The sequence below is a fragment of the Lichenostomus cassidix genome, chromosome 3 (genome assembly GCF_008360975.1).
Source record: "Lichenostomus cassidix isolate B80296 chromosome 3, HeHo_3.0, whole genome shotgun sequence".
Classification (NCBI taxonomy): domain Eukaryota; kingdom Metazoa; phylum Chordata; class Aves; order Passeriformes; family Meliphagidae; genus Lichenostomus; species Lichenostomus cassidix.
The window spans coordinates 102919696-102944065 of NC_139483.1; the positions used below are offsets into that span (position 1 = coordinate 102919696).

Here is a 24370-nt window from a genome sequence, read left to right on the forward strand (position 1 = left end):
TCTGAAGAACAGATCAACCACTAACCTGTAACTAAGTATGCTGGACTACCAGCAGCACACTGAAGCACTTCAACAAAAAAGCAACCAAATAGATCAACCAGCACTACTGGTAAACATTTTGTAAAAGATTTATTTAAGTATCATTTATCACAAAGAGGAAAATACATAGAAGATTAGAAGCATGCAACCATCTTCCACATTTCTATTTATTTTTCTTGCATTCCCAGACCCTTGTAATAGAACTCCTGTGCCACCCTCACTTGTTCCTCAAAAATACTATGTTTCGAGACATAGGATAACCAAAAAAAAAATAACCACAATAAAAGGTAAGATAACATATGAGAAAAGTGCAAAGTAAAAAAGTCATGTATATACCACATTCAAACCCTTCCCGTTCCAAAAAAATGGATAAAGGCAAATTGTCATTTTGCTGCACGATCAGATTGTCTTTATGAACTACTTTACAAAAAAATTAATATAAATTAAGGGCACAATCCTGCAGACACTTATAATCATAGCTAACTTAATCAGAAGGGCTCAACTGGTATTATTAAAAGCCGCAAGTTAGTTACCTTCGTAAGTTCTTGCAGGTGTAAGGCCCTAAGGCAATAAAATGTTTAAGAGCATTAGGGAGAACAAAAATTAAAGCAAACAAAATCACTCTCAGACGTGTTTTGCTTAGTAAGTTTATATCAAACGTATTTTAAACAGAACGGTTTGCTCCTAAAGCCCTGAATATTTCTATTACTTAAGCAGTTTTGCAAGATTAAAAGACAAAACCCCCAGGAAGCTGGTACAGATGTTAATGAACATAAGAATTGCTTCAGGCAGGTATGTAGGGAGGTGGAGGTTCCTTCTCAGGCATCTTCACTGCCATTTCATAGGTTGGCAGAACATACTAAAGAGAAGACATTTTGAAGTGATTAATGCAGAAGGTTTCAAATAAAGAAAAAAAAAACCCAAAAGCATACATGCCCCCATCAGCAACTTAATCTTATGTTGCAACCCCAGCTATTTTAAGAACTGACTGCTGTTTCTAGTAAGTAAATGAAGAAGTGAAAGAATGTGCAGGAGCAGTTTACTGCTCTGCTGAGCCTAACCCTGGATAATTCAGTCCACACCCCACTGCGTCTTGACTTTGTAAAGCAGCAAGGAAGGTTTGGACTGGTGAAAGCAAAGTTTCCCTCTACTACAAGAAAAACATTCCAAGATTTCTCTCTAAAAACCCTCCTTTTAGGCAGTCGGAATTTAACTAGAAAATAATCCACCACAAAATTAGCTGCTTTAATGTTTTTTATCTTTCCAGTCTTTCTTTAGAAAGCTGGACAAGACTTGGAAACATACATGGATGTGGTGATTTTCTACTTCAAAATTAATGATGCTGGTTCCTTTTATCTCAGAAAGAGGCTTTACCTGTGGAGGAGCTTCAAAAGCAGGGTACACAGCAATCTCTGGCAAATTTCTGTTGCTGATGTATTTATAGCAGTTCCATACACAGTTAATTAGATATGCCTGGAAGAAGAGATATTCCTTTTTAAACACCTCATATGCATTGGCTGATTAAAAAATTAGATGGTGGATTACATTCCTATGATAAAAAGGAGCATAAATCAACTTTGGCAATACATATCTGAGGAATGGTTGCCATTTTACAGACCTGGCCACATACCTACATTGCTTTCCATTTAGCTTTGCTGTCACAGTGACTCAGAGGATACACCACACAGGTTTTAGCTGAAGAATTTACAGATCCATTCAACTAATCTCTGTCTGCCTCAGCAGTGCTAATCAAATTAATCCCCAACTGGCTTATGCTTCTGTGGATCTCAGTCCAAACCTGGCAGGAGGAGGAGGACAGGCCAACAGCACAATCCCAGTCACCCCCCAGTTTGCACTATTTGTCCAACTAACTGCCAGTGTGAAGGAGAGGGCTCAAACACACAAGTGTGGCAGCATGGAGATAGCACGGCAAAGAACCTTGAACTCTGAGTCAACACTGACTACTGCAGAAAGACACACTCTCATGATATGATGAGGATCAGGGGGATTTTTATTATTGTGTAATGTTATTCTCCCCAAATCTCTCATTGGCTAGTTACCACTTCATTGGGAAATTTGGTATCTTTTGCACAATCAATACAAAAGAGTCATCCACTGTATTAGGCTTCCACTCCCCCCAGTTAAACATTCCTCTTGGATAAAGCATAGAAAATCAGTAAAATTATTTTTCATCATTTTTTCTTAAATGCAATCTGAATGCCATAAAGGAACAGTATCATGGCCAATGTATATTATCAATTCATTTCTCCATTATGCTTTGTCTACACAAGAGTTTTTATAATTCAAATGAATGCCTCTGTATTTAGACCTTTAGAAGGAAAATAACTGGTAATATCACCCTTCAGTAGCAAGGAAGATGCAGCTCTGAATTAACCTGTGCATTTCCTCATTCCATCATCTTCCTTCCAAAACTTGCATCCTGGTTTGTTCGGCACAGTGAGAGATTTTTAATGTTTTGTTTAGAAACCTGTATGCATAACTAAATATTCTTTCACTACTAGCTTAATTACAAATATTAAAATTATCTCCACATATACAAAAAGACGGTGTGAAGTCTTCTTGCATTCCTACTTCCTGCTCAGGAAAGGCAGAGCTGCATAAGCACACCTCACTGCACACACAAGGACACGAGTACACAACATACTAGACTTAAGTCATACTAAAACCAAACATCCTAAGAACTGTGCTCAAAGAAATTCTTACCTCAGCACTAAGAAGGCAGCTGAGTTCTGAATTCAGCATTGAGAATTAACTCAGATTGACAGCATCTTAATATTTATTAACTCTTGCAACAGACACATGATTAAGTTTCAACTTACCTTTAAAATGATAAATAAAACAAAGAACACCAGAACAATAAACAAGAGACAGCTGGAGTCCAAAGAAAGGAGATCATCTTTGTAAGGGAAATCCGGCTAGTGAAAAAAAATAAAGGGAGAAGGGAGAGAAAGGGAGGAGATAAGAATGAACACTGCACAGTCAAATATAATACAAAAACATCCAAACTTCACACCAAATGAAACAAACCCTTGCATAAACTACTCCCCCCAGAAACAAAAAGTTCCGTTTCTAGTAAGTTTCCTCTTTATCCTCCCACAAAACACAGTATTTATCTTGCCTCTGTACTGCAAGAGCAGGTCACTGCAGTACAGTGTGTCCCTAGTCAGTTCAGTCTCATGCCAATATAGATAGCTACAAGACTTCCTTTTTCACAGCTGCAGTACAGTATTTGTAGGAATAGTCTCTACAACTCTTTAATGACTTACTGTTAATTACATTGTCAGTCCAATCTGTAAGTGTGTGTAGTGTAGGAAGCTGCCCCCAAACTTGGAAGAGCCAAAAGAGAGCTTCTGCAAACTTGAGTCTCTTTTCCCTCCTGACCACCAATCTCTCAAACACCAATCTAACATTTTTTCTGTTCTGAAATTACTTGGTTTTAAACACCTATTTGAACAGGTCAAAACAGCCAGACAGAGCTTGGGTCCCTGCTGACTGACAGTATATTCTATCCATTGACTCTTCTTGCAGTTAAAACACAGGCAGTGTTAGTGAGAACTCCAATGGCGTTTCTGCAGAAAGTATTGTTGCGAATTAAGCAGAGCCACATAGAACGTAAAAAGGAAACCTTAGACTCTCAGATTCTATGTGTAATGCTGTGGGAATCCTTACCTACACTTCTACAGTCCTTACCTACACTTCTCTTCCCTACCAAGTAAGGGTCAAACACATTTTTAAGCTGCAGTAGCAAATTTGCCACTGAGCCCCATCGCTCAAAGGGTTACAAACAAGCTTTCAAGTCCAGTTTTAGCCAACACAGTTTAAACCAGTAGTTCTCATCACAATTCTTTCCTTACATTCCCTAGCTTTCCTTTTAGGAAGCAATGACACCTTTGACTCTTACACCTCTGATAAGCTACCATTCCCATAACCACCTACGGTTGCTGCAGGCCAAATTCCTTTTTCTTATGCACAGGAAGGGAACCATAATTCAGTCACTGATCCAATGAAAACAAACTTTAATTTCAAATGTAAAATATCAACTCGAGCTGAATACTTACCAACTGATCCAGGTAATCCTTGATTCTGGGCAAGTAGGTTAGAGAGCTGATGGCAACCAGACAACTGAGCACAAAGTCAAAGAGTTGGTAACAGAAAAATGGGATGAGCCAGCCTACACGATGCTAAGAAGTAATAGAAAAAAGGAACAGTTTAACTTTAGTTAACTGTTAACTTTTAACAGTTAACTAAGTTTATTTAGTTAAAAATTCAAGTGGTGACTTTAAAACCATGAACTATAAATATACTTACAGCAATGGCACCATACACCATCATTGCACTGATTGTGAACATGAGGAGAGAGATAGCAAACAGAACACAGGCATTTTCTGCATTAAAAGAAAAACAGTAAGAATCAGTCATTTCCTGGAGTTGTCACACCGCAGCTTACAGGTATCCCAGTTTTTGGGTATAATAGTAGTTTTGTCCATTACTATGATCTGTTCTCAGTCGAGTCATCTGTGCCAACTAGCAGCAGCAGAATACAGTAGCTCAGATCTCTCCTAACAAAAAAAGATCTGGTTCAAGAAAACCAACAAGTATTTGGAAAAATCCCTCTGTCTTAATCAAAAGCCTGACTAAAGCTCAGACACACCAATTAGAAGCTTGACATAGTTTGACAGTAATGCACCATAATGATGCTGATTTGCAGTATGTGTCAGTGCTAAAAGTATGCGTGTGATTAACTTCACAACTGGACAGAATCTTAAGTAAAGCAAACACAGTATCAACCTTTACACTTGAAAATGGTTTGGTTACGTAATTTGGTCATTGGCAGTGGGAGCAGCACTGCTCCTTCAGTAACACTAAGGAAAACAGGAAATCACTGTGTGGAAGGTATCCCACTATTTACAAGAAAAGGCAGTTGAACAGAAACCAATTTGTAGCAAAATCCAGGACACTCATGGAAACTGCATGATAAAGATCCTCCTAGTGCATCACAGTTACTGATGACAGAAGCATAGCTGCTTTCCATGAGTTACATTATACTTGTTATTTTTTAATACGAAGAAACCAGCTTTAGAGTCTATAGATACAGTAAATTAACATTTTTTAGCAATATCGAAGCCAAAATTTTGTGGTTCCCCTGCTTGAAAAAGAGATGATCTGAGAATCCTTTCTACTCTGCAACTGATTTGGAAAGACACACTGTGGAAGCACTTAAATATCCAATTCAGTATAAGGTAATAATATCTACAAACACAGATGGCATCAAGAAAGAGTCCCCCTTGACTGATACGCACTGTGTTGATCAGACCCAAGTCTCAGCAAGCACCAGTAAGTGTGGTTGTCTGAGGATTTATTTCTCACAATATTCACAACCACAACAGAATATGTAATATTCTTTCATGCACACAAAACTCTCTAACCCAGATCCCAACACAAGGAATAAGAATTTTTAAGTCAAAAGCATGTGACAGGTTTTACACTCAAGAGTGAAGAAAGCACCTTCAGCTTCAGAAGCATCTTTCACTCATATAAGTTTAAGGCTACCAAGTACACCAACAGTCATTACAGAGCATATGAGATTTTACAGATATCTGCTGTGACTTCACTTAACATCTCGGCCTTATGAAGAATTTGGTCCTTGTTGGTCCCACTCTTACTTCATTACTAATAAATGTGAGTTACAGTCACAGGTCAGAACTGACAGATCCTGAACTCAAGTCATGAACAATTAACCCAAAATGCTCAAAACCCGGTTTTTGTGCTCTACCTTCTCTGAATCTGACCCTCCCTAAATCTGCATGTAATACAACAGACTGAGGTAGAAGTGCCACACTTAACACATTTCTGCACATTTAAAACCAAGAGAAGCAAACCACACGCACAAGTTTACAGATGCATTAGTTAAAAAGCTTGACACCAATTACATTTGTACACATCATACACTCAACAGAGTGAAAACTGGGTTTAATTTTGGCGCTTTCTCTTTCATTTATTCTGCAGGTGAAACTTAAAGAAACACTTTGGTTTCACTCAACTACTTGGCATCCCAATTCTTCCACTTTTCTTAGAAAGGTATCATGGTTTTCTTCTTAGTAAATACATACACAATCACTTTAAGCTCTTTCCAGATCATCAAAAATTCTGAAAAGTCTTTAAACTTGTTTTCTGCTGCTTGTTTTAATATAATAGCAAAGATAGGTAATGTTTATGGAGAAAGTGAATCAGATGTCCCACACGTACTTCACTCAAAGCATCAGAAGGCCAAGAAATCTCATCACTTAAGATGCTTAGGCATAATATGAAGTTAAAATAATAGTCCATAAAGTTCCTTTTTTTTTATACTTGTAGTAGAATTCAATCCCAGAATAATTAAGGAGAAATTCAGAAAACAAGATAACCATATTTAAAAGGTGTATGCATGTATTACACCCTAGTGTGAGGCAAATCCATGACCCTGCATGCTTTATTTTCAAATCAGCCAGGAGAGTTCTAGACCTACCAGCCATTCTCTCGGAAGCATAGTAATTTCCAATGACTTCATACTGGATATCAACAGTTGGCACCATGTTTGGATGAGTCACTTCTACTGTCAACAAGATGCCCATCAGCAAATTCACCACCTGAGAGAGATCACAGTTATCTCAAGGTTAATTACATTGCAACAGCTAAGATCTCTTTAATGACCACTGATAATCCTTTATTTCAGTTAAAAAGAAACTCTTCCCTTTGCCTGGATGTGGAAGGAAAAAAAAAAAAAAGCTAAACTTACAGTTAAATTTCAAGCTGATTTAGTTAAACCACTACCAAAACAACCCAAAGAGCATGGAGCACTTGCTAGGTTCAATGAATCACAACTAAATAACTTTGCAAATTGAGGGACTGCTAAGGTTCCTAGGGATTCAAATGACACAATTAAGCTGATGCTGCATGATTAATGTACAGGAAAATTGGAAACAGTTAAAAAAGGTCAGGAAGGTAAAGGCACAGAATGAGGAACATTTGGAAAGAATTTCTGCTTTCTACAACAAATTGAGTTAACACACAAAGTACTGGGTTTATGCCATGTTGCAGCTTTAGAGAGAGCATCTCCCCCTACTTCCCAGATAATTTATTAAAACTTCATCAGTCCTTATCAGAAAGGTCTACACAACCACAGCAGAAGTTAAGAAGTTTCACAAAAAGATCAAACCCCAAAAGGTGTAAGCATTCAGCACGGGCTGTGTGCTCACCGATCTTTCTCCTCCCTCATGCTACCACTTAAGACTCCTGTTGCCCCATTTTGGTACTTTGAGCTCTTCAGTAAGAGCTCCAAGAATCAAAAGTAGCATAAGCCTCTGTAAAATTGCCTTGACAGCATTTATAATGTATTCAAGATTTACATGGACATAGTTTCTGTTACTAATATCTGGACACACATGCCAAAGGTTGCATAACACAAAAAAGTCATGATGGTATTTTTGAGCTGCACACATTTTCCAATCAGTATTCAGAACCGTCACCACCACCCGCAGGATCTCTTACAATTAGCATCAAAAGGAAAAAAAAAACCAACTAGTTTGCAGTTTCTCACAACTTAAGAATATTTGCCAGGTATTTCTTCTTCTACTGGACTGGTTCCAGGAGTCAATGATGGTGGCAAGTCTCTGTACAATGACTGCAGATTCCAGTAGGGGGAAAAAAAAGAAACATTTTGAACCTTTTGAAAATTCTGAGATTCACAGCTCCTATAACTTCTTTCCCCTCAGTGGGTTTACTGACTTTCAAACCTTTGTCTTTTTTTCCCCTCCAGAGTTTAGAGATACATGGTGATAACCTTGCTTCCACCTTCTGCTAAGAAGAGCTCTTTAGTGGAATCAAAGTTGGTCACTTTGTAGAAATGCAATCATCTCAATGTATTACACAAACTTATTAAAATTTCCAGCTATTTTGAGCCGCTTGTATTTTGATAAGGCATTTTATGCCTTGGAATATAAAATACAGTAGCCAAAACAGCTGTCAGTGAAGAATTGTTTAAGCACCAGTATCTTTAGCCTTGAAATGAGCATATTTTCACTCACAGGACACTTCCTACAGGGCAAACTGTCAAGTTGCTCATCTGCCTCTTGTCTATAAATCTTTTCCTTCACCATTGTTCTATACATTCACATGTATAGAACACTATCATTTCTCACCTGGATCATGCTTCTGTGCTCTGGCCTTCTGCTCTCAATGCACTTTAAACCATTATATTTCCTCCTCTCTGTGAATTATCTGGGGGTATTGGAAAATACCTTCCTGCACTGTACTTGTTTTAAAAAGCCCATGTCAAGATTCAGGTCTCTGGCAGTTGAAACATTGATCTCTACTTTATAAGGCACAAAAGGACACGTTCAATTACAGCAAAATCATTTATTGCTTACACACAGTCACAAGTTTAACTGCCATGATAGGCTACCTGTATGAAGGAAAAGAGCAAGCAGCACTTGAGTTACTACAGAAGGCCTGAAGAATTTGAATGCCTCAGAATTTTGAGACTGTAATTCCCCATCTGTCACTTTTAAAAATTTTCATCCTATCTGTGGTCCTAATTCAGCTTACCAAAATCCTTAGTAATTTCACTAGTCATTGAGTGCAGTTCCAAGTATTAAAGGTTTATTTTCTCAACAAGAAATGGTATGCAAGTAGAACAGAAAATAAAGAGTCATTCAAAATCTCATCTATTAGAATCCATGAGACCGAATAAAAATAGTAACAAACCAAATCTAAACAAAAACGAACTCAGACCTCTCCTAATTAACACCTCAGGGTTTCCAGTGCTCCATTACTGCTGTTTACAAATCCATCACAACACTGAGCATCTAGCTGAGCACAGAAAGGGCTCAGAAGCTTGATAACAGCAAGACCACAAGGCTTGTTTCAAAATAAGCAACGTAACAGGCAGCAAGAATATGGTTCAGACCACAAAACATCATTAGAGCTTTTAAGTATATACTCACTGCAAATGAAATGTATGTTCACAAATGTCTACATGGAGAAGTCAGAAAAAACATAACCCATGTGTGCCTCAGTGTAATATGAGGATTAAATCTATCACTCTCTCCACCTTAAAAAAAAAAAACCAAAAAACAAACAAAAAAACCCCAAACAAAAAAAACCCCACACAAAACAAACAGACCAAAAAAAAAGCCTAAATAAAACCCCCAAACCTGACAAGACATCACTCGGTGGGTCTGCAGTGCTCTGGTGTAACAGATCAGGAATCCCAGAGGCCTCATCCTGGCCTTTTTTACTATGAAATCAAAAATAGTAACCAAAAAAAAAAAATCTGCAAAACGCATGTTCAAATTCTTATTCAAAAGATGATTCCATTGAGACGAAAATAACCTTAATTTAGTTTTGTAGTAGTTTAAGGAGTGTATTTTGCTTTTTTATATTTGGGATAGCTAGGTTTAACAGTTTGGTGTAGCTTGTATCAAAATTCAAATAGCTGAAATTTCAAATTCTCAAATATAAAGTCAGCATTTATTACACATTCGTAGCAGAAGTATTAGCTCCCCATATGATTAGAACTCAAAAGACTGTGGAAAAATTAACAAGCATTAGCATTTTAATTAGTGAGTTTTATCTCCACAGTATACACTTAATACCTCATGTAAGTGCTTCATCTCTCTGGAGGCCTGAACATAAGTCTAGGTTTCTCCAAGAACTCTGAGTGACTTGAGCAAAATCGAGAATTTCTACTCATAATTTGCTTATTTCCTTTCATGATGGGAAAGAGGGAAATTGCCTTGCACTACTACACTCTTAATTTTCTTTCCACTTTTCCAGTATTTTTCCCCAGACACGTTCCCAAAGGTAAAAAAAAAAAAAATCCCGTGATGGACATTTTGTTTGGTTTATTTTTATATTAAAAGAATAAAAACGGAGAAAGAATAATGTTAAATAGGGTACTTCAGAGCCTCTAGCACTACCACTATTAAACTGAGACCAGTTATATTGCCTAACTTCTGTAAATCTTGTCCAGTTAACAAACGATTCCAGAGATCTCCCCCACGCTCCTGCTAACCAGCGGCAATTGCACCACTGACTCCAGCGCTGGAGTTTGCTGCCAGATCACACCAGCCCCTCCCTCCAAAACAATGCTATTGGCTTTTAGGCTGTTTATTGAACTCTGATCCCATTTTTGCCAGTGCAGTGTTCATGCTTCCGGTTTCTGGAAAGCACAGTGCCCAATATGAAAGTTTACAGGAAGAAACAAACTTCAAAGCAACACGACTGCAATTATGGAGAGAGGAACAGAAGGTTTCTTTTTCCTTCCTACACAAAAGAGCAGTGGGTGTTGCAGAGCTAACCAAGCTTTATCAGTCCTGGAACTCAAGTACAATTCTGCCAAAAGCGTTCTTAACTCGTCTTTTGGCAAATACAGTTTTATTTAATCATCACAAACAGCAGCAGTACACGAACAGAACCGTGCTTAAGATGCAGTTTGATCACACAGCATCAACAGCAGACATTTTAGAAGATAGTCCTCATTCTCTCTGGACTCGCAGAAGTACACAAGGACAGCGACAAAACTGTTTTAGTGAGGAGAAAAGTTAATTATATGCACGATTTCAGAGTATACAAACAAGCAAGGAATAGGAAAATGCCTTAAGAAATGGTTACATAAGACTAACACATTAAGTAGACGAAAGTCTTATCTTACTAAAACATCTGGAGTAGATTGCTGTGAGACTCCATTTTAAGTTTGATAGCAAATTCCTTCAGGACTGCACTGCATAAGAACACAGTTTATGCAGAAAATAGCATGATTTTCAGTAACACAAAGCTATTCTTGAACTAAACACTCTCCCCCACCAAAAAGCTACCTCCTTCAAAAAAAAAAAAAAGAAGCCCCAAGCCACACAAAATACAAACAAAAACCCCACCAAAGCCACAAACAAAAAACCACTAACCTACACAAAGTTATTACTATTTGTCCCACTGTAACTTACAGCCAGAGATTATTAAACTGATTTAGAAATACTTCTCACAGGAACCTGAAAGACTAAGAACTATACTTAAATGGTACATTAATTAGCATGCCTAAAAACCTGACATAGTCTGGGCCATTTAATTTTTTTAAAGTTTGGCAGCAGACAAATGTAACTTTCACTTTCGAAACTGTATTTTACCTTCAAAAAAGTAGAATTTATAGCTGAATTCCGATTTAAAGCACTAGGCAAGACCACCTAAGGCTTCATGTTATAACCTTATTTCAGCTCAAGCAGCCAGTAGTTGCCAGACTTAAAAGCTCTCACCCTTTCCCAGGTTGAGAACTGGACAAAAATATCCAATGCACAATTTAACGAAGTGCTTGAGACACTTGATATACAGGGTTTTTTAAATAAAAACCCGCACCTATGAAGCACTTCGCATGGCCCCTGCTACCCCGAACTCAACTATATTTCTCCCTCTAGCAGAGCGAGTCGCTGTGGTTACTGGAGATCAAAGCCGCACTCCGCCGCTCGAGCAGCAGCCTCACGGGCGCAGTTTTCACCATCCGCAGCACCCATTCAGAAAGAAGAAAGAGGTGCTGCATCCAGGCAACGAGAGGAAACATAAGCACAGCAAGAGAGGTAGAAGCTGGAAGTGCTACCGGGTCTGTGGCCACGGAAACATCTCCCTGTCCTCCGCCCCCAGCAAGTTGCTGGGTTTTACAGGCACTCCCGCGAACAGGAATCGCAGTGGGGAAGGCAGCGAGGTGCTTTTGTTCTGCAGCAAGGAGTACTGATCTCCTTACTGTTAACGATTCGTGCTTTTAGTTGAGGTACCAGAAGCATATTCTTGAACTTCATCCATCAGCACGGGGTGTTTTGCAGGTTTTGAAGGTTTCCAAGACAAGTTTGATTCTTGATACCACAACAGACCTTTTCTATTTTAAATGAACTAATAACAGAACTTAATCAGCACCAAGACAGCCCAATCTCTTTTTGAAAAAGAAATATCCTTTTCCTAAAGCTTTGTTACATTTCCAACCCCCTACCTTGCCTTTTCCTCCAGTGACTTTATTGTTTGCCTGTACATTTTTTGCCGATTGAGGGGACCAAGATGAATAAAAATAAAGGACCTCCCCATACTTGTTGAAAATAAACCACAAACTCTCCAAAGTCAAATCCCCATGAATCTAAAGACAGTTTCTGTGCATAGCTGTTTCATATCAACACAAAAATTCAGGATTCTTTGTTTCTTACAATCTGGAGAAGGGTAAAGGAGAATACATGCTTTGATTATAGCTTCAGGGGAACAGAGAAGCTATGATGCAACTTTTGTAAACTATCCTCTCATTTTTACTGCCCACAAGGGTAAGGAAACATGAGGAAATTACTTCAGTAAAGAGGACTTCAGGTTCCCTTTAAGGGAACCAAGGGAAGTTAGTGCTCCAGGCCTTTAACTTGCTGGTACTGTTTTCATAGTTCTATTTTGCCCTAGTTCAGGACTATATCTCTAATATTTCAGCTTCACTACCACAGCTCTTTCTTTGACAGAAAGCACTCACCAGTCAGAACAAAGAGGTGTTTTGAGAGCCAAGTTTGTTTCCATTGCTCTTCAATCACCGTGCTGAGAACAGAGTATGGAATAACCAAGAACTTCCCCTGCCACAAAGCTCTTAATCATTTTGGAGACACTCACCTTCCTCTCAGAGGTTACACATCACTCACGGGTACCTCTTATTCTCATGTAATATACCCCAAATTCCAGTCTCCCCCAACTCTCCTCCCTTACCAAGGACACGTTCCGTATTGCATGAAAGTCTCAATCCCTCCAAACCAAGAAAGGGAAGAGCAACACAATCCCTCTGAGGCGTAGATTAAAACGCTCTGAACTTTCTCTTCACTTTCTTTTTCCATCCACAAGGACGCTACCGAGGGACAGCAGGACTTAGTTAGCCCGAAGGAGATCCCAGGAAAGAAGAGGGACCCGAGCCCCGCCAGGCGACCCCAGGAAATCCCCTCGTGCAGCTTCCCCCGACTGCCTCAGGAAAGGCAACAGCTTCCCGGGCGAGGGGGGCGGGACGCCGCGGGCCATGGCGAAAGGGAACAACTCGCCGGACCAGGGGAGCGGGACCTCCCGGCCCCTCGCGAAAGGGAACAACTCCCCGGGCGAAGGGAGCGGGACGCCCTCGGCCCCGCGGGAAAGGGAACTCCCCGGGCGAGGGGAGCGGGACGCCCCTGGCCCCGCGGGAAAGGGAACAAGTCCCCGGGCGAGGGGAGCGGGACGCCCCTGGCCCCGCGGGAAAGGGAACAAGTCCCCGGGCGAGGGGAGCTGGACGCCCCTGGCCCCTCAGAGCGGCCGCTGCCCCCCCACCCCACCGAACTCCCCGCGCACGCGCGCTGCGCACGACCCCCACCGCCGCCGGCCGTCCCCGTGTCTCACCATGTACCAGGTGCCCAGGATGATGGTGCCGGTGCGCACATGGCAGCAGCCGCAGCAGCGGGTGCTGTAGAAGCGGTCACGACTCCGTTTGAACGTCATGTCGGCAGCGAGCAGCTCCCACCGCCGGACCCGCCACCCGCCCTCTCCAGGCAGTTCTCGACACCGAGGGCCGTAAAACCTCCGGCGCGAGCGTCACCGCCGCGCTGACCAATCAACCACCGAGAGAGTGTCGCGGGGCGGGCCTGCGTTGCCGCGGCGACGGATGATTGACGGCGTCACAGACCAATCGCGACAGCCCTGGGAGCGACGCCCGGCGTTCACCTGCGGCGGCGGGGGCCGCACCTGAGGCTGAGGCGGGGGCGGCGCCCCTCCGCCATGTTGGGCTTCGCCCGCCCCTCCCGCCGGCCCTGGGGCGGTGCCGCTCGGCGGGTCTGGTGGGGACTTGTCCTGCTCTGCTTGCCTTGTGTGCGGGGAGCATCTCGCCGGCGGTGTGAGGAGCCGGAACTTGGGAGCCGGGAGGCAGCGAAACCCTTTGGGCAAAGCTGCGTTGTCTAGCGACATTCCCCTGTACTCGGCGCGGGTGAGGCGAGGCTCGAGTCCTCGTCAGTTCTGGGCCCCTCACTTCAGGAGGGACATTGAGGGTCTGGAGAGTGTCCAGAGAAGGGCAATAGAACTGGTAAAGCGTCTGGAGAGGAAGTCTGATGAGGAGCGGCTGAGGGTGTTTAGCCTGGAGAAAAGGAAGCTCGGAGGGAACCTTATCGCTCTGTACAACTCCGTGAAAGGAGGTTGTACCAGGCGGGGATCGGCCTCTTCTCCCAGCAGCTGGTGACAGGATGGGAGGACATGGCCTCAAGCTGCATCAGGGAAGGTTTAGTCTATACATCAGGAGGAATTTCTGGAATTTTTTCATTGAAGGGATGATTAGACCTTGGAACAGGAGTCACTATCCCTGGAGGTGTTTAAAGAAAGACTGGACATGGCACTCAGTGCCATGGTCTGGTTGACATGGTGTTAGGTCATGGGTTGAATTCGATGATCTCAGAGGTGATTTCCAAGCTAATTGATTTTGTGATTATGGACATCCCTTAATTGCAAAATAGTAATGAGTAAGTAATGTCTGCTGATGTCCTGATTCCAGCTGGGGCAGGGTTAATTTTTGCAGTAGCATGGCTAGGATGTGGAGGTTAATCTGTCCCACCTCACGTCATTGGTCGCTGCCAGGAGCAGGAGGAAAAGGGCTTTCTTCCTGTGGAGAAAACATGGAGGAGGGAGCCAACTGGTATTGTGTACTGGGGGGAGTGGGCAGTTTTCTTATCTCATTGATGTTTCCAGTATATTGTTGTGCCTCCAATTCTCAACTCCATTCCACCGCAGTAGGAAAGGTGACGGGAAGGGGGAGTGACAGAGAGCAAAGGGTGGTTTTGGAAAGTTTTGGTGGGGCTTCTGAATTGGGGAGTACCATTCCTAAACCACGACACCTGAAGAGGCCTGCTTTGAGGTACTGCCAGCCTCCCCTGGCTTTTGCTGAAATTCATCCAGTGCTGCAGAGGGTTTAGCTCACGTGAAACTTTTTGCTATTCTTTTGTGTTAATTCCTTGGATTAAAGAATAATATTAAGATTGTGTTGCATGCTAAGAGGATCTGCCATCAGAGGGAAAACAGAAAAGGTGAAATTTAGTGCACAAAGTGCTTTATGTCGTTGGTGACTCCAAGCCCCACTCAAGCCGTTGATGGTGAGTGGGTAATAGAAATGCTTCATTAGTTCCACCGAAATCTGGGGGTGCTGCACTTTTTAAACATTAATCAGAAATAACATGTATGAATCCAAGTGCTGTCTTCCTATGTGTTTGTGGTAAGTTTCACCACCACTTAGATACACAGTCTCCTCTTCCCACATGGAGCAGGACCTATAAACTTCCTCTGATGCAATAGTTTCTGGAGACCTGAGCTGTTGATATAGAAATGCACACAGTTTATTTTAACCTCTTACTTGCAGCTGCAAGTATTTCCTTCTTGGCAGTGTACAATCTGAGACACTCACAGAACCATAAATATTTGCTGTGCATATGTACACCAAGATGTATGTCAGTACTAATACTGAGGTTTTTCACTCTGAACAATGAGAAGGTAATGATGGTGACTGGACTTGTCCTTTTGATACATTCCAGGTCGTATAATTAACACATTTTATTGTTTTAGTTTTTTAGTCTATTTTTAAACGTGAGCTGTTGCTGAGTTGTTTGAAATTATTTATTTAAGGGCTTTAAAAGTGACCTTTTTATTTTAAATCCCCAGAGTTCCATCATTGGTGTTTTTCTTCCTTAAGGCATATTTCATTTTTGAATAAACATGTTGTAAGTGCTGCTAAGATGGCTGTAATGATCCTATTATAAACTATTGTTTGTTTCTTTAGTGCTCCTAATGTTCTCAGCCCTGTGCACAGATGCCTAATTATCAACACTCTGATTTAATGTAGCAAGAAGGGACTAATTTTAACCAATATACATGCATCCATGTAAAAAAAAAATAGTAAAAACAACGTGCATTTTGTTGTAATCAGTCATTTAAAAAATCGGTTTTCTCACAGATGGCATGTTGGGAAGCCTAAGCTAACTATTCCTGCTGCATGCATGCCTGGATTGATTACAGTGTTCTGCGGAGCTGGGAGACTCTTCTTCATGTTGGTCTGTCCCTGTGTGAAACAGGAATTCACAGGACTAGAATGAGTCAGAGGTGAAAGCAGGAGCCCCTCCCTCAAACTTTGGACATCCACTTGGAAACACCTAGATCCCACTCCCAGTTCAAATTATTTGTGAGGGAAGCTACTCTAACTAAGATCTTGCAGTTGGACACTGCCTGCACGAAGAGCAGCTCTCATGTCAGGCTCAGATTTTTAGGGGTATGTTCACGAGATGAAAGAAATCTTAATTAAGTGTTCATATCTTTGTCAGCCAGACTCAGAATAAAAATTGATGCAATTCCCTTGAGCTTCACTGCTTGTTATACTCTGCAAACAACAAAGATACTGGGAAGAATAATGTGAATCTCATTTAACATCACAAAGAAGCTTTCCACAGCAGGATAGGCTGATGTGGAACTATTGAATTTGCATTAAAAAAACTTTTCCACTTTCTCCTTCCTTCAAAAAAAAAAATAAAGGAAAAGAAGGATTTAAATAGTATTTTGAGAATGATTGCATTGTTTCTTGTACTTGAAGGAAGAGATAATAGGTTAATGATTTTAGCCCTACCCTCTCCAAATAATTCCAGTTCTTCCATGGCACAAGCAGCCCAGATGACCTCAGGCAAGACACTTCCTTCTCACTGAGCCTTAATTCTCTCCTTTTTTGCTAGTTCAGAGAGGATTTGTGAGGCTAAACATACTAAAAACTCTGAGGGGCTCAGCTTGCAGTCATGACAGCCAGAGCAAAATCTCAGAGAGACAGAAAGTACTAGTGATAAAACTTGCTTGCAAACAGCAAAAAGACCATGGCATGCAGGACCAAAGCATCCACAACAGTAAGAGCAGGAAGCCCTACACAGATCTGCAAGTCAGAAGCAGCTGCAAAAGAATGATTTGGATTCCTTTACCAGCATGACATTTTAACTCCTTCCCTCTCAACAGGAAGGGAGGGTTCGATAGCATGGTGTTCTTCATTAGCCAAACTAGTCAGGGCTTCAAAACCCATGTCTAGACAGAAGATTTGTGCTTCTGTCTTGGGAGGGCCTGGCAATGTTTTACCAAACACAAATTAGTTTTGGATAGTCATATTTTAATAAGGTGACAGCAGAACAGCAAGGGTCAGGTAAATGAGAGACCAGGCTTCAACTGCTTCAAAAATTTGAAGTTCAACACATGCAAGGTGTCAAAACAATGTAGCACTAAGACTGTTTTCTGCTAATTTTTGTAATACCATTTTTTTCCTTTTGTGCCATTCTTCAGTCTATCCTTGGCTAGAAGATGGTGGTTTAATGCTGTAACCATGCACAGAACTATTGGCAGGATGGCAATATTTTGAAGAATAAGGTGCTGTTCTGCTTCAGCATTTGCTCTGTTGTGTGAAGGGAAACCTACAGACCCTGGACTGATAATCACATGTAACCTTGGGCAGAGCTCATATAACTTTATAATGAAAGTATTGTCCTGATTGGGGTTGAGAAACTAAGGCACAGTTGGACAAACTGATCTGACCAACACCACTAAAGGTCAATCAGAGTTCTAGGAACATCAAGGAAGTCTGTTGTCCATTGGCTTCTTTGCCATGCAATAACAGTTGCAGTGCAAGACATGTTGGATCTCCACCATCCCACATGGAGGGTGCTTGAGTATGAGGGCATGAACAAGCTACTGCTATTTTTTTTCCTATAACTCTATGCATGTGCCTGCTACTCTGCATTCTAAAATTAAAAAAAAAAAAAAGAAAAGGTTACTTAGCATCTCAGACTCAGTTATTTTCCATGCTGAACAACCATTTTTAAATTAAAAAAACCGAAATTTTTCAACATCACAGAGAAAGTAATATCTTTACATAGAAACTGAAATATATAACACCATATCCCCTTAACAGAATTTAGAAAAATCCATAGAACTGGTGCAGAAGGTGTGAAAAATACCCAGGCTGAAAGCATGGATTGACTTTTTGCTTCCTTAAAAAAGATAAGAATGTACTAGAGTAAAAGCAAAGCATTAACATATCAATGAGGGGAAAAAACCCTCGTATAAATTAGTCAGGGGGAAACTTTCATGTTGGTGACTCATACAGCAAAATCATAGATATCCTGAAGTCAGCACTAACAAATTTTACCATCCTTTTTCTCTAAGATGAATTTTGCAAGAAAACAACCTAATTTGGAGGATTAGTGGTTTCTTGTAAAAGGGGTAAGAAAGTAATAAGAATGTATCACAATAAGTTTTGTGGTTATTGAATTTTACTCTTGTTTACGGAATTAATCAACTTCACTTTGGGATTCCTAATGTAATGTTCCAAGCTTCTGTACTATGTGTTCTAGTTGGTTGCTGTTAACAATATGAATTATCTTTTACCAGTATGAGTCAGTTTAACTAAGTTCCAAACCTTTTAAACTCATAACAGATGGATCAGAAAGTCAGGGTTAGAAAATAAGCTAAAATATGACAGCATGATATAAAATTTCTCTAAGTCCAGCACTGTGTTTCTGGGTTACTCGCTGTATGCTCAGATTTTCTAAATCTCAAACACTGAATAAAAATTCTTGTCTTCATTTAGAGAATCATAATCTGCTAAACTAAAAGAGCTGTAGTTCATTTATAGCAGCCTCCACACAGCTGAGGAACTATGAAAATGTCTAAAAATAACATCATCTAAAATGGTACTTGCATTTTCAGATATCTCAGTGCTTTCACATGAACAACAGCGAGCACTGGAAATGGAAAATATCCTGTACTCACTGGCAGCTTCCCCCTTCCAGTCCTCAGCCCAGACTTGCCCCTCCATGAATCTTGGCAGGGTAAACAGGAGCAGCCTGAGGACCTGAGCACTACCTGCTCAGGGAAGCAGGAAGTTGTCTTCTGGTGGTTGTTATTTCTTTACACATTGGCTCTTTGACTAGGTTTGCAGTTCGGGATGCCAGCAGATTTCCAGGAGGTATACTGTGGCAGGCGGCTGTTGCTGCCAGAAGAGCTGGATAAAGCCATTTATCACGTGTGTCTGTAATGTGCACTGCACAGAACCACCACCAAAGGAAAACTGTGCCTGCAAAGAGAAATCAAAGTCTGATAGAAAATAAAGTTTACCAAACTTCTAATATTCTCTCGATGGGATGACACAGGGGTCAATTATTCTTACAGTGGCCTTTTCCCCAGAACACACAGGAAGTTGTTTCTGAGATCAATGCATTACAGTCTGTTCAGTCAGTACAAGGGGAACCTTTCCTTTGCAGGAACATTTGCAGGAATGCCAGGGATGGCACATACTGGAAAGTTCATTTTGCCTTGAGAAGATCCCTGGATCTGGTTCAGTACAATCAAGGAAGGACAAGGTTTCCTATATCTGATTTTTGTGGCACATGACTTGAAAACCCTTTCTCCTCACAACATCTAGCTACCCTTAGAAAATACTCAGTGTTACAGAGTAGGCCCATGTTGTAAACATAGTAAAGAAATTATTTCCTGCCAGACAATTAGCATGTCTACCTGCTAGTCAGCTTGTGCTGTGCCACCGATCTGCGGAGTGGGTGGGACCTTGATAATTATAGACAATTACAATGATCAGTTATGGATAATTATGGAACAGCAGGCCAAATTCCTCTCCGCGGTTGCCTCTCTTAACCCTGGCAGTGTTACACCATGGTTTGAGCGTGAAGCAAAGCTTCAGCCTCTGCATCTCCATCCTGCTGTCTGCCTGCAAGTAAACACAACTGTAGGTCAGGAGTTCATCAGTTACATAATCAGCCACATCTTAATGCCTGTGATACTATGGACTCATCATGTATGGATATTGCTCTGTTATTAGGGATATAGCCAACCTTCCACCTTCAAGAGGCTGCCCACAAGAAAGAGCATCATTACAAAAATAGAGCAGGCTGAGTTTAAGAGAAAGCGGAAACTTAAAGCCATGTATTTCATCATTTACAGCTGCTGTTCTAACAATTAATTGCTTGCCCCTAACCAGATCATAGATGTTTGCCAGCCACACTTCATCCCACCTCCCACACTGTGGCTGCACCAGAGGCTTGATTTCCAGCCGCTGGGCCATTTGCAGGCTCAGAGAGAGCTTTTGGCTGTTCCTAAAGCAAGTGCCTCCCAAACAGCTAATAAATTGCTCAGAGAAAAGGCAAGGGGTGCCAGCTGGACCTGGCCCATGGACTGGCAATTAGACTACACTGGGTTATTGAATGACAACAGATTTACTCTCGATTTACTCTTCTAAGGGATAACATTCAGTTATAGCTCAAGCAATGCTTCAGCGTGTTGGGGGGATGTTGAATCTTCTGTCTGAGGATTTACAATTGTCTCCAGCTAGCAAAGATCAGAGACTGGGAGAATGCGCACATCTAGCACATTCATTTAACCCTCCTGGAGCCAGGAGTAGCAAAGCAGGCTGATGATCTGCACAGCCTCTCAGCCTCTGTTTTAAAAACTCAGAAACCAGGGAGCAGCCTGAACATGTGGTGATGAAGGGGAGTTTCTTAAGGAACTCAAAGGTCTGATTTTCAAAGCATCTGCAGAGACCGTTCATTAAGCTGTGGGATTGTTTTTCAGCCTCTGACTACTGGGAAGTGGAAGAATTGAAGTTGACAGAGTTGCTCAGAGCTTTGTGTTTTGGTTTGGTTGTTTTTGTAAACTCAGTTCTCTCACTGAAGAACACTTTTGCATCCCTGGGAGCCCGTGCAGCAGCACTGCTGGGGGACATCGTACAGGAAGGCTCCAGGCATCGCCTCAGCCACATCAAGCAAGCAGCACCCAACATATCCATTCCGAAGTGCTGACAAAACAGATTAATCACCCAAGTATGTTGAACATTGCCACCCAATTTACCCTGAAAGGTGCTTTTCAATCATTGAGGAAAGCGTACTATCAAGAATATTTGGTTGTAGGAGTGTAGTTTTTTTCCTGCATTAGAGTGTGTGTCTTGGATTGATGTTATGATAATCCTTTATCCCCTATCGTTGGCTTATATGCCCAAGAAAGAAAAATGTGTAAAAATGTGTGGTCCTGTCTCTTTAACTACACCCAGCCGAAGAGAGAAGCGCGGGTTGTTTTGAAAACATTTTCTCCAAGCCTCGCTCCGGGGGAGGATTTGTCGCCCGGCAGAGACTGCGTGCTGGACGGGGGTCGGAGTGAGCTCTGTTCCCGTTTTTTTTTCCATTTTTTTTCTTTTCCTCGTTTGGACCCCTTCTCTTCGATCTGCGTTGCCACCCGGAGACCCAGGAGGGCCAGAGGACAGCAGAGCTCTCCAGGGAGCTCCACCAGGCCCCGGGGGGGGCGAGGAGGAGAGGGACTGCGTCTGAGGAAAAGGACTTTTTAATCAGGTTGAATAACTCCTTTTCACCTTGGTTTCCCCTTCCCCTGTGCCTTGCAGGGCACTCTGCGTGGTTTTGTCAAATAAATAGTTTTTTCTTCACTTCCATCTAAGAGGTTCTGTTGTGGGTGGGGGAGGAGGTGTCGGGGCCCTTCGCTCTCGGAGGAGAGAGAGTTTTATCATTAACCCGGGACAGTGTGGTATTAAAAAATGTGCTGCTGTAAACTACTGGGCCCATCTGTGTTACTGTGATGACTTCCCAGAGGTGAAACATAGGAGCCAGAAGAAAAATGCAGGTCTCCAGACACCGCTGAAGTCAGTCAGAGGGGTACTGAAGAATGTGACGGAAAAACGGTAATATAATTTGCTGCTGCTTCTCATCAGCACCACAGTCAACTTGTCAGTGTTATAAGTCTGGATTGTTCTTTCATCCCAACAACAAAAGAGTGTCATGAGGATTTCCTAAACATAGAAGAGTTCAGATGAAGGGAATCTCTTAAAAAAATTGATAGTATCTTGAAAAAGCTTGAAAATGGAATGGTTCTAGCAAGAAAAAAAAAAAGGGCTCTTACTCACACACAAATTAAATAAAACAGCTCATGAGTGTTGGGCTTTGGACAAAAGTTTTAATTTTTTATTATAAAAACGGTGACATTTGAAATACTGAAAAATGTTGAAATAAAGCATAATTACAAAGACATCAAAAAGTTTACAAGCAGATATAGAGAAAAAAGCAGAAATCTGTAGTCCATGAATCTTGTGAGCTTCTCTTTACTCTTGTTTTAAAATTATTTCTTTTTTGGATGACAGAGGTTATCTTCAATGCTAAGCAAACACCATGGGCAACATCCTGGCCCCAATGAGGTCAAATGAACGTTTTCCAGTGGCTTCAGAGATAGCAGAATTTTGCTCATTACCCACATACTCATTAGTACATCTTCTAAATCCTTGAACTTGCTGTACCTGTTCCTCCAGTGAGGCCATGTATTTTCTTGTTAGGCATCTGCTCCAAACCAGTTACTTTCCAGATAAAAGCTATTTTCCTCTTTGGTCTATTCAGCCAATTCATGAACTGCCAGTATTTCGCCTACACTGAGACACAAACACCAAGATGTGCAGATTTTAGACAGTGGGCTGCTAAGTGGCATCAGTTAAGATTACCCCTCCCCTGCCTGTCTGAAACAACCCTGCTGTGCTAAATTTCAGGGCACACAGTACAGCTAACTACCCCAAAAATCACAGCACAAGAGAACTGCCCTTTAACATATAGTAGCTAAACTCTAAACACAAATACATTGCTGCAGTTAATTGCTTCTCTGAAGGGTACAGCTGCTTTGACAGCTATGCAACAGATGAAGGCCATCAGGGAAAAGTGTTGAGCTGCAGGTAAAGCTCAGACAAGCTGGGATCAGGAATGCAATGGCAGAAGCACAGAGCTCTCCTTTGGCTCCATGATGCAAACAGGAGTGCAGCTGTGGCAGTGTAAAGCCAAGGACATCTCTTATTCACTGTCCTAGTGAAAAGAATTTCACAGCATCAGCCCAAAGCCTACAAGTATGCACTCATTTAACATGCATTAGTAACCTTCCCACACCATCTCCAAAGGCACAGAGTCAAATGCAGATGGAGATTTGAGAAACACTATCTTATCCTTCGAGGCAGCACTTCTGGGATGGGTCAGGCATAGTCTCAGGACTGTCTGAAGAAACTCCCCCAGCTATCACCAAAGCTGCAGCTCCTCTAGGCATAAAGGGCTTCTGCTTTTAGTGGTGTCAGTTCAGTATTGTTTATAAACCACAGTATTCAATTGTAACACATTCTGTCCTCCGTACTATGAGCCCTCTGACAAGGAGAAATACACACTCTTCAATAAATACTAAACTGACATTTTTTAAAACTTCATTTACAAATTTAGTTTATATTAGAATATTCAAGTGACAAAATGATAAAAACTTCCAAACATCAGATTAAGAAAAATTATTTTAAAAAGTTACCTCAGTTTACTATAAGTACAGATGCAACATGCTTTGGACATACGAGACTTTAAACTTTAGCCCACCATGAAATCCAGGGAGAAAAAAGGGTTTAGCCCATCTTTCCAAGCAAATTTAAAACCTCCTTTAGAAATGTTCCCTTGAGGAGCAAGCTGGTGTGATGTGGGGTGAAAAGTATAAATATGGCAAGGTAAGAGGTCAAGTCTGACGATAGCAGCCACCAAGGATTGAAAAGTTAGGAGGTTGGAGAATGATCCATGTTATTCTCCCTTTGTCTCTGAACAGTGCTTCCTTCTGTACATTACTAGCCTGTCGATGAGCACCTCTGCAGAAATGTCAGAGGAGACTAGACTAGCTGGTGGATCCTCCATGGGACCAAAGTACAATCACAGTCAGGTACAGCCCAACTATTTCTACAACGGCATAGAACACTACAAGTTGACAAACAACATGACAGCAAAAAACTGAAAGGACTTAATGCAACCAATCAAACCCCATTCAAGAGCTTTTGATCAAAGGCAGCAGCTTGCAATGAACAGCCACTCTGCTTCAAAACCACCACCTGTGCACAGCCTGCTCCCTCTCTCCACTCTCTCACACACTCACGCTCCCTGGCTCACTGCTCCTCTTCTCCTCTTCCTCTCGCTGGGAGGTCTCCTGGAGCCTCTCTTTGCCTGGGGCTCAGCGGCATCACAGAAAGCAGAATCCTTGCAGCTCATTGGCATGTCTGCCCCATTGGGTTGGCACTCTGGCAGCAACACAGCTCCCTCAAGTTTCTTTCTTCATTTTCTTCCTCTTCCTCCTCTCCTTTTTTCCAGGTACACCTGCGATACAAACCACATGGCCAGTGTACAAACCTTCCACGTGCAGTGGTGTCCCTGAGTACTGTTGGCTTTTTGCCTGATGAAGGGGATTT

The 24370-nt window shown here is 41.6% G+C and overlaps 2 protein-coding genes across 3 annotated transcripts in view; both read right to left on the reverse strand.

The window, feature by feature from the left end:
- Positions 1 to 110: 110 nt before the first annotated feature.
- LAPTM4A (lysosomal protein transmembrane 4 alpha) lies at positions 111 to 13641 on the reverse strand. Its single transcript, XM_085056941.1, has 7 exons — positions 13462 to 13641; positions 6566 to 6686; positions 4369 to 4445; positions 4119 to 4241; positions 2880 to 2975; positions 1414 to 1512; positions 111 to 898 (listed from the first exon to the last, which is right to left on the reverse strand). The coding sequence occupies exons 1-7, from the start codon at positions 13558 to 13560 to the stop codon at positions 824 to 826; spliced, it is 690 nt and encodes a 229-aa protein (XP_084913067.1). The 5' UTR covers positions 13561 to 13641; the 3' UTR covers positions 111 to 823.
- An 8425-nt stretch (positions 13642 to 22066) lies between these two features.
- LOC146440333 (uncharacterized) overlaps positions 22067 to 24370 on the reverse strand; it is a 31330-nt gene continuing 29026 nt past the window's right edge. For both annotated transcript variants that reach the window (XM_085056943.1, XM_085056942.1), the window contains one exon: positions 22067 to 24278. In XM_085056943.1, the coding sequence (XP_084913069.1) occupies positions 24223 to 24278 (56 nt within the window). In that variant the 3' untranslated portion in view covers positions 22067 to 24222. The remainder of the gene's footprint in view (positions 24279 to 24370) is intronic.

Coding starts and splice junctions, on each gene's coding strand:
- LAPTM4A (XM_085056941.1), bottom strand. CDS start 13,560: ATGACGTTCAAACGGAGTCGTGACCGCTTCTACAGCACCCGCTGCTGC. Junction 4,446..6,565: donor TGCTTCCGAGAGAATGGCTG/GTAGGTCTAGAA, acceptor CTTTTAATGCAG/AAAATGCCTGTGTTCTGTTT. Junction 1,513..2,879: donor TTTTATTTATCATTTTAAAG/GTAAGTTGAAAC, acceptor CTCTTCTTCCAG/GCATATCTAATTAACTGTGT.